Source organism: Scardinius erythrophthalmus (genome assembly GCF_964197995.2).
Source record: "Scardinius erythrophthalmus genome assembly, chromosome: 3".
Lineage (NCBI taxonomy): Eukaryota > Metazoa > Chordata > Actinopteri > Cypriniformes > Leuciscidae > Scardinius > Scardinius erythrophthalmus.
Genome location: NC_138223.1, coordinates 31,509,221 through 31,518,854, shown reverse-complemented (window position 1 = coordinate 31,518,854; position 9,634 = coordinate 31,509,221). Strand labels below are relative to the sequence as shown.

General features: G+C 35.8%; 1 protein-coding gene across 1 annotated transcript; it reads right to left on the bottom strand.

Moving 5' to 3' along the window:
• Positions 1–2,388: 2,388 nt before the first annotated feature.
• spcs3 (signal peptidase complex subunit 3) lies at positions 2,389–5,255 on the bottom strand. The gene is made up of 5 exons (XM_081361118.1): positions 4,859–5,255; positions 4,387–4,460; positions 4,013–4,089; positions 3,750–3,865; positions 2,389–2,606 (listed from the first exon to the last, which is right to left on the bottom strand). Exons 1-5 carry the CDS (start codon positions 4,999–5,001, stop codon positions 2,474–2,476), a joined length of 543 nt encoding a protein of 180 aa, XP_081217244.1. The 5' UTR covers positions 5,002–5,255; the 3' UTR covers positions 2,389–2,473.
• Positions 5,256–9,634: the final 4,379 nt, after the last annotated feature.

The window sequence follows — 9,634 nt, the reverse complement described above, 5'->3', positions numbered from 1 at the left end:
TTTGTTACCGTGTATTTGTGTGTTCTGAGTATAAAAACAATATTCTCAAATATTTTACAACACACTTATGTATACTACTGTATGTAGAAAGTGTAACACTGAACCAAAATAAAGGCCTAAGTCATTATGATGAATGGAGAAGAAGTGTTTTACATTCATCATAGTGTTTTACATTGAGCACATCAGTGTTCAACTGGTTCTTATAAATGTCTATTCATGTGAGGGTTTGTGTGTGTCATTTGAAAACAAAATACCATTTTGAGAAGAAATAACATTGTTTTGAATGTAAAGTTTCATTTTGCAGGAGAATTGAGGGGTTTTGCCCATTGTGTGTGTGTTTTTGGATTTGTGTGTAGAGTTCTGAGAATATGAGGCATGCTTTCAGAAAATGTGTGTAAACAATCGAGAAAAACTGTAAAATACTGGAACTGGCATACTGAAGTGAAGTGTTCAAGTGCTGCCATCTGGTGACTGAATCCGGGAACTGTTAAAACAAATATTTCTCGTCTCTCCCCAAAACGCAGAATTTCAATTCTTCAAGTAATAACAGTTTTTACTTGGAATTTAATGTCAGACACTTTTTAAAGAGACACTTTGCGACGCAGTTTAGCAGCAAATACACTCCACACACCCAGTTGTAATTTTCAAATACGCCCAAAGAACATTATTATTTGGATCAGATGTGTTTGATTTCAGTTGGAACTAAATTCTGCATGTAGGTGCCTATTTAGTTTGCAGAAATGAGTAACTTTGATTTGAACACTCTCAGAAGAAGATTCTGTATAAAACCTTAAAGTGTTATGTCAGGTGCTTCATGTATAGAAGCCTTTAGGGGTTCCATTATGGGATAATTTTATGGATTTATTTTTAATTCACATTCAATTTGAATGAAATGTTATGAATTAAACAGCTAGTGAATATAGGCTAAAGGATCAGTAGAAAAAAACCCCCTAATTTATCATGAAAGTATTATGCAATCATTTAAAACATTTCTCCTCCATTTATATATATATATATATGAAGACTTCAGATGCAAAAGCCTCTAAGTGCCATCTGAAATTTTCTTCTAAAATGAGTATTTTTATCAAGCTCGTATTTTTAAGTTCAATAATTTCACTTTAATGACAATTAATAGGTCATTTTCAAACATACAAGCCTGATAAAAATGATCATTCTAGAAGGAAATTTCAGATGGCACTTAGAGGCTTTTGCATCTGAAGTCTTCATATATATGTGTGTGTGTGTGTGTGTGTGTGTGTGTGTGTGTGTGTGTGTGTGTGTGTGTGTGAGATCCTGGATCACAAAACCAGTCACAAGTAGCACGGGAATAGCCAACAATACATTGCATGGGTCAAAATGATTGATTTTTATTTTATGCCAAAAATCATTAGGATATTAAAGGTGTAGGCTACCTGATATTTTTTCTTCTATTTGGGCAAAATAGTTTAAACCCCAGATAACATATTTTAAAAGCAATCATCTGTGAAAAAAAAGTGTTAATATTCGGACTATTTTAGACTGGTTCGGTTCGTACTGCTGCGGAGTAGCCCAATACCTGCGTGACTCGTCATAGACATAAACAGAGAGAAGTAGCTCCGGCTACAATGTTCTTCCGCAAGACGCATGCAGTTCTGCTTATTAACCGCTAGAGCGCCAAAAGTTCAGCTTTAAGTAAAGATCATGTTCCATGAAGATATTTTGTACATTTACTACCGTAAATATATAAAACATGTATTTTTGTGAATGCAGCACAACCGCGAAAATAAATTGACAACTTTAAAGGCGATTTCCTCAATGTTTCGATTTTTTTGCACCTTCAGATTTCAGATTTTCAAATCGTTGCATCTCGGCCATATTGTCCTATCGTAACAAACCATACATTAACGGAAAGCTTATTTATTCAGCTTTCAGATACTATATAAATCTCAATTTCGAAAAATTGACCCATGTGACTGGTTTTGTGGTCTAGGGTCACATATTTGTTTTTTTTGTTTAGCCGAAAGGCATCCTTAAAACTGAGTCAAGCAGTTTGAACTTGAATAGGAGTGTTCAAACCCACTGAACTTTTTTTTTCCAAAAGGTGAATGATTGTGCAGTGCTTCCTTTAATTGGTTACATGTACTTTTGCTCTTGCTTTGTGAGCTCTTTAGTTATAATAATGAAAAACTGACATTTTAGTACTAAGGACCAAAACAGATTATTAACAAAAATATTCTTATCCACACAAGACAATTGTGAAAAACACCATAGAATTATTTTCCAGATGAAAAAAAAATATCAGGATCCTTTTTTTGGAAATAGAACTGTAATAGCCACAGTTATGACTATCAATCGCTTGAAATATTAGTATGTTCGAAACAATTTCTTAATCCACATAAACAACAGTCACTCCTTAAAACAATGTGTCAACTTTTATTAAAACCCGTACAGAGCACAACATTTACAAATATGGTTTGGGATGGACTGGAACAGTTCAGTAGCTCTTTGCCATTTCATATGATTCAGGGAAGGCGAGACTCTTGTGTCCAGATCCCATGACCAATGGCAGGATTCCAGCATTTGGCACCACATTCCATGAGAGAGTGAGAGTGATGTTCTTATTTGCCCTGTGTTTTGGGAAAAACAGAGAGATATCAAAGAGATGTCCATTTCTATACTTTTCATGTCAAATACTTGTAACACTTTACAATAAGTTTTCATTTGTTAACATTAGTTTAGTTAACTACATTAGTCAACATGAACAATACTTCTACTGCATTTATTAATCGTTGTGTTCATTTCAGCATTTACTATCACATCTTTAAACTCAAATGTATCGTTAGAGAATGCACTGTGAAAAAACATGAAATAAGAATAAAGAATTGTATTTTTATTAACTAGCATTAACAATCATTAAACAATTATGTCAGAAAATATATTGCTAATTGATAATGCATTAGCTAAAATAAACTAACGTTAACAAATGATACCTTATTGTAAAGTGTTACCCAAATATCTATTCCAAATGAGGTTTACACATTGTCAATATTCATTTGATTTTAGTTCAACTTAGTAGATGTGTGTTTTATGATGTTTCTCTTATTGTTTTACTTATGATAAATTGTCATTTGCAATTCATTCCAAATACGCATGACTCATATTTCAGTCATAATACACTTAAGATCTGATATTTAGAAATAATTCAATTGAAATTAAATTTTGAATAATTTTATTTGTAAAAAATGATATGTGAAAATTATACATACAAATTATAATAGAAAGTTTGGGGTCTTTTTTATGGAAAGAAATTAAGTTTTATTCAGGAATGATGCATTAAATTGATCAAAAGTGACCGTAAAGACTTGTAATGTTACAAAATATTTTTACTTCAGATTCTATTCTTTTGAACTTTCTATTCTTCAAAGAATTCTAAAAAAACAAAACAAAAAAAAAACACTGATAATAATAAATGTTTCTTGAGCACCAAATCAGCATATTCGAATGATTTCTGAAGGATCATGTGACACTGAAGACTGGAGTAATGATGCTGAAAATTCAGCTTTGCATCACAGAAATAAATTACATTTTACTATATATTCAAATAGAAAACCATTATATAAAATAAATGCAGCCTTGGTGAGCAGAAGATACTTCTTTTAAACATTAAAAATCTTACCAATCTAAAACTTTTGAACGAGTGTGTGTGTGTGTGTGTGTGTATGTGTGTATATAAACGGCACAGATGAAAAACTCTGAATAAAGCAACTAACCTTAAACCATTCCCATCATCAAAGAAGAAATACTTGGATTTAACTTCCTTCAGGTTTAGTTTGGTGTTGTCACCTCTCAAGACAATCTTGTCCCATAGAACCACCTGGTTCAGTGCCTAACATGGGATAACACGGTACTCTTTATTGATGTGAAAAACACAAACAGTTCTAGTACATACAACACAACAAATACCCAGCTCTCATTCACATAGATTTTTAAAGACTATTGACTCTCTGGATACACTGAAGTGGTAAAGACTTACATTGCTTTTGGTTGAATATTCAGCAGTCAGGTAAAGAAAGAGCTCCTTCACATTCCAGTCAAATATTGGCTGCAGATGTAATAAAGTGGTTAAAGCAAATAATGCAAATCTAGTTCTGGGTGTAAACTGCACTGCAAAGCTGATATGGAAGCGGCATCTCAAAGTGGCTCATATTAAACAAAAAATGCATTTACATTTGCAGAATGGTGAACCGAGGTGGCATAAATGCATTTACACAGGAAATACTTTTATAGAAATAATTAATACAGAAACATGAAATAATAAATAAAAATCTGAACAACTATGGTGACTTTTTCCATCAACATGGAGGTAACTGTGTAGCACAGCAGTGCTCTGTTCTGTAAAAAGGATATTAGCAGAAAGGTCAAATGTCACAAAGCCCAAGTCACTCCTCTCTCGTGGTCCTGTGAAGTCGTCTACATTTTTACTGGAGAAAGAAAGAGACAAAAGATATCAGCTTAGATATGTGTGAAACACAGATGTAAAAGACGAAACTACATTAAATCCTGCAAACTGACAGCACCCACACATTTAAAATGTACATTGCCCACAAATCCATATTTTTGGTCTATTAAGCGTTTCAAAATACTGTTGAACAAAAGCACAAAAATAAGATCTTTCTATTTAATTAATTTGCACAGCTGACGTGCGCCACTGCTATTGGCCACCAGCTCAGCATCTGCAAGTGCCATATGCTGCACAAAAATATGATTCTAAAGGGTCGGTGATGCCTAACGTATATCAAATATATATATTTAATGATCTTAACATTGATTTTGTATTGAACCTCTGGTCGCAGGCTGAGAAACAGTGCAGTTAACTTACATCATGACTTTGGATACGTGTATATCCACCGGTACGCTTCTGTCTTTGAAAGCTGTGGTAATGAAGCACCCGAACGTGAGCGCTGCCATCACACTGAGAGAGAATGCAAAGAGCGAGTTTGCCCTCGACAATACCGTATTCATGATTCAGTCTAGTTAACAACTAACTATGCACTGCAAAAACAAAGATATAACGCTCCGAGCGGAGGTTCAAAGCAGGAAGTGAGGCAGTTAAAATATGATTCGGAAGCAAGACCTACTTCCTGTTTCATTTTAGAAAGTACACATTGCCACCCAGTGGTCAGGAAGTGACATTGTATGAATAGTTAAATAGCAACGGGCACAAACAATGGACCTGTGGTGCGAACATGTCTTGCTGTGTAGCATACATGTGTTCTAAGAGACAAGTCTCTTCTTCCAATTTAAGCTTTTTCAGGTAAGTACACTATGGAAGCTTGTTTCCGCCACTGAATAATAAATAAATAATAATAATTGCGACTTTTTTTTCTCACAATTGCGATATATCAAGTCAGAATTGTGACTTTTTTTCTCAGAATTGCGAGATATGAAGTCAGAATTGTGAGAAATAAAGTCGCAATTCTGAGAAATAAAGTCGCAATTGCGAGATATAAAGTCGCAATTCTGAGAAATAAAGTCGCAATTGGGAGATATAAAGTCAGAAGTGCATGATATAAAGTCGCAATTGCGTGTTATAAAGTCAGAATTGTGAGATAAACTATTCTGAGGTAAAAAAAGTCCCTTTTCCCCTTAGAATTGGACTTTATATCTCACAATTGTGAGTTTATATCTCACAATTCTGAGAAAAGATGTAAGAATTGCGAGATATAAACTCGCAATTATGTCTTATAAAGTCAGAATTGCGAGAAAAAAAATTTTTCTCTGACTTTATAACACGCAATTCTGACTTTATATCTCGCAATTCCGAGAAATAAAGTCAGAATTGCGAGATGTAAACTCGCAATTGTGAGATAAAAGTCGCAATTATCTTTTAAAATGTTTTATTTTGTGGCGGAAACAAGCTTCCATAGTCCACTGTCTCCATCAGTATAATGCAAGATTATATAGGCCTAAGCAGAGGTGTATAGAGTGACGTTGCAATAAATCAAGGTAGAAACAACCGCCTTATAAACGTCTAAAAAACTCCCAGTTAAGCTCAAGTGCACAAAAAGGCTATAAGTAAACCAATATCAAACAAAAAGACCTTGTCAATATAGAGGATATATAAAATAATGTTAATTAAAATGAACTAGTCAAGGTCTACTTGCACTGGATGTGCTGGTTTCGGCCTCATCTCCAAAATGAAACACCTGCGATTCAGAAAACAAGCACAAAAACTAAGGGTACTGCAAGTGATATACCACAACAACAGGTTTATTTTAAATGAATGGCTGCAACAATAAAATATTTGTGAATATAGGGAGTGTATGTGCATAATGTGTGTTTGTGCATGCAAACGTGTGCGTTTGTGTGTGCTTGTCTGTACGTGCACATTCATATGGGTGTGTGTCATATTAAGCCTATAGTGCGCAGCTGAATGCTTACTACCAATTTTAATATATCACCACAGCCACATTTTATTGGTTGGTTGGATGTGAGTGAGTGGCAGATCAGCTTGTGCATTGTCACTGCAATTGATTCTCAACCGAGGTGGGGGCTAGCGAGATCATTTTAGGGTAGCATGGCATGCAGATTCTTTGAGAGAGAAAAAAAATCCATCACTCCTTATCCTTTTGGTTTAATTTCCATTAAATTCATTTGATGAAATGAATGACACGACAAATTACATTAATTTCCATTTAATTCATTTTCTTGAACAATGTGATATGTTTTTTTTTTTCTTGTCAGGTTCCCCTTCAATGATAAAGACAGGTTGCAGCAGTGGATACACAATGTCAAGAGAAAGAGCTGGACACCAAACAAGCATTCTCGCCTCTGCTCCCCACTTCACACAGGACTGTTTCATCCCTGTCCAGGGACGAAAAAACACCCTTAAACCAGACGCGGTGCCAACCATCTTCTACCCAGTGGCGGAACTAGAGTTTTATACATGGGGTGGCTAGGGGGTGGCCACTGCTACTTTCGGGGGTACACAGTACACACACACATACAGTGGAAAAGCTTATGGAAGAAATTGGGTCACTCTGTTTGTGTCTATAAGTGTTGAACATCCAAAATATTTGCAGAAAACAAAGCTTTAGCACCAAGGAGATAAGATACCATAGCATGTGTCTGTTATGTACTGCTGCGTTTATTTACAAAAAAACTCACATTTACAAAAAAAAAAAAACTTTTTTTAATTGTACTTGAAAAATGTAAACAATTGTATTGCCCATCAATATAAAATCTTATCCTAGGAAGATTTAATACAACATAATTCTTTCTTTATAATAATTTATAATTATTCTTTCAAAATATAATTATTTTTTTGTGTTCATTTTTGGGTGAACTATCCTTTTAATCTGGCAAAATCATCTCAACTTAAATTCCTGAATTGGGTATGTGATTGACTGCCTGTGTCTGGTAGATGCTCTGACCTGTTGCTGGTCCTGAAGTCTGACCACACTGACTCTGACTAGCCAGTGGTGATGCAAGGGCTGGGGTCTGTTTGCACCTGATCTGCCTGTTAATCATTTTAAGCCAAAATGGGTGTCAACCTTGAACAAATTGCAACAGAAGCAAACTCAACAGAAGCAAGAGATTGGTTTTGGGACTGGGTCCGAGGGACTGTTTCTGGGGGACGAGTCTGAGGGAAGAACAGGAGACAATGGTAAGGACAAAAAAATAAAATAAAAAGTGAATCCCCAGAAACAGTTTTCGAAACTTTCCCCTAATGGGATTCTTCTAGACTTTTTTTTCCTTACTCAGGACATATTGAGGATACAAAATTATTTGAGTTTGCTTCCGTTGCAATTTGTTCAACCTTTTTTCATAAAATGACTGGACTATGTTTGTGCTTATTTAAAAAGTACTCTGATATCTCTCCCTTTCTTTTCATGTTTAATTGACCCTGTTCAAAAATATGACAAATTTAAAATATGATTCCAATCATATTTATATTCTAATCATCATCCAATTACCAACATGTTTATCTTAACTCTTTCTCGCAGTAGCCTATAAAAAAAAAAGGTGTTTTTGGTAATTTTCACAATTTCATGGCACCCCAGAATATTTTGTTGTATGAATATCTGAACATACCAAAAGAATGAACAGACAAAAACTTTGTGCATCTTTTTTTATCAACACTTGAATGTTGGCAAGTTTCATAAAAAGCAACATGAGCAAAAAGCTGAGAAAATCGCATTTTTATCAAAGACTACATCTAGATCAGATTCATAATGATGATCAAAACACAGTAGATCGAGTCCATCAACACCCTACACCAATAAAGCTTCGATCGCATTATGATATCACTTGTTTCTGCTCTTCTTTGCCTGCGTTTTGATCTCCTATCCTCATTAGCTAGAACATTTGTATACTGTAACGGCAAGGTAGCCTACTGCATATGCGTGTATTAGGCCTAATGTAGGCTATTCGGAGCAAACCACCCTGATGCTAAACCTTAAAAACTTACTTCAAATATGATGTTTTCTTATTCGGTGAAGTTCGGTGTCTTGCAACTATCTCTCGTCCTCTGCTCGTCCGTTTGAAAACTGCGCGCGCGCCGCACTGCCGGCGAACGTAATTTTTTTTTTTTTTAAATCAGCATCAGCAACTGCCAGTAGCAAATAAAATTTTGGGGTGGCACCCGGGGTGGCCAATCGCATGTCAGGGGTGTCCAGTGCCACCCCGGACCCCCCTCTGGCTCCGCCACTGCTTCTACCCCCATTGCCAGGTGAAGGTCAAGGTGAGGCACACCAGAGTCAGTAAGAACACAACGGTTAGTAAGACTAACTCTGACACACAAGCTGGTAAACGCAGGAACGAATGATATGCTGGAGGCTTCCTTTAGCGGTGTTGCTAAATAAATTCTTACAAGGGCCAAGTGCAAGATTAAATCTGCTAGAATCTCTGATAATTTGAGATCTTTTGCCATGACTCTCCATTTCTACTCTGCAAAAGCTTATCAGTTTGTTCGTGACAGCTTTGATTGTGTTCTGCCTCATCCTCAAACAATCAGGTCTTGGTACAGCAGCATTCCTGCAGACCCAGGCTTTACAGAGGCATCATTCGCTGCCCTCCAATCCCATGTGGAGGAAGGAAGGAAAGATGGTAAGGAGACTGTTTGTGCTCTTATGATGGATGAGATGGCCATCAGAGAGCATGCTGAATATGCTGAAGGGAAATTCCATGGGTATGTTGATGTAGGATGTGGCAAAGTTGATGACTCTTTGCTAGTAGCTTTTTTCTTTTACTGTCTATGTAATAGACCTTATTCACAGCAGCGCCATCTTTGATTTTTAATGGGAATGAAAGCGAGGCTGTGAAGGATAGACATGCATCTCTTCAATAGGCTGTACTGTTATTTAATGTGTTTTTGGATTGTTCTGCTCATGAAACACTGGAAAATATCTTTCCAAGAAATTTCAGTTGATAAAAAAACTCCCGACAATATAAGCTGTGGAAAATTGTAAGTAGTCTAGGAGCTTTTTACAGCTTTTTACAGCGGATGCCATTGAAAACACGGCAAGACTATCCCTCACAGCCTCACTTTCATACCTGTCATGGCGCTGCTCTGAATAAGGTCTATATTTTTTTTATTTTAGCAGATTTATGCAACAGTATAAACACATAGATATACACAAAATGCCAGTGTACA

What these genes read in the sequence shown, in the direction of transcription:
- spcs3 (XM_081361118.1), bottom strand. Translation starts at nt 5,001, where the DNA reads ATGAATACGGTATTGTCGAGGGCAAACTCGCTCTTTGCATTCTCTCTC. An exon ending in CACGTATCCAAAGTCATGAT is followed by an intron (nt 4,461 to 4,858) that starts GTAAGTTAACTG and finishes TTCTTTCTCCAG; the next exon opens with TAAAAATGTAGACGACTTCA. An exon ending in AATATTCAACCAAAAGCAAT is followed by an intron (nt 3,866 to 4,012) that starts GTAAGTCTTTAC and finishes ATCCCATGTTAG; the next exon opens with GCACTGAACCAGGTGGTTCT.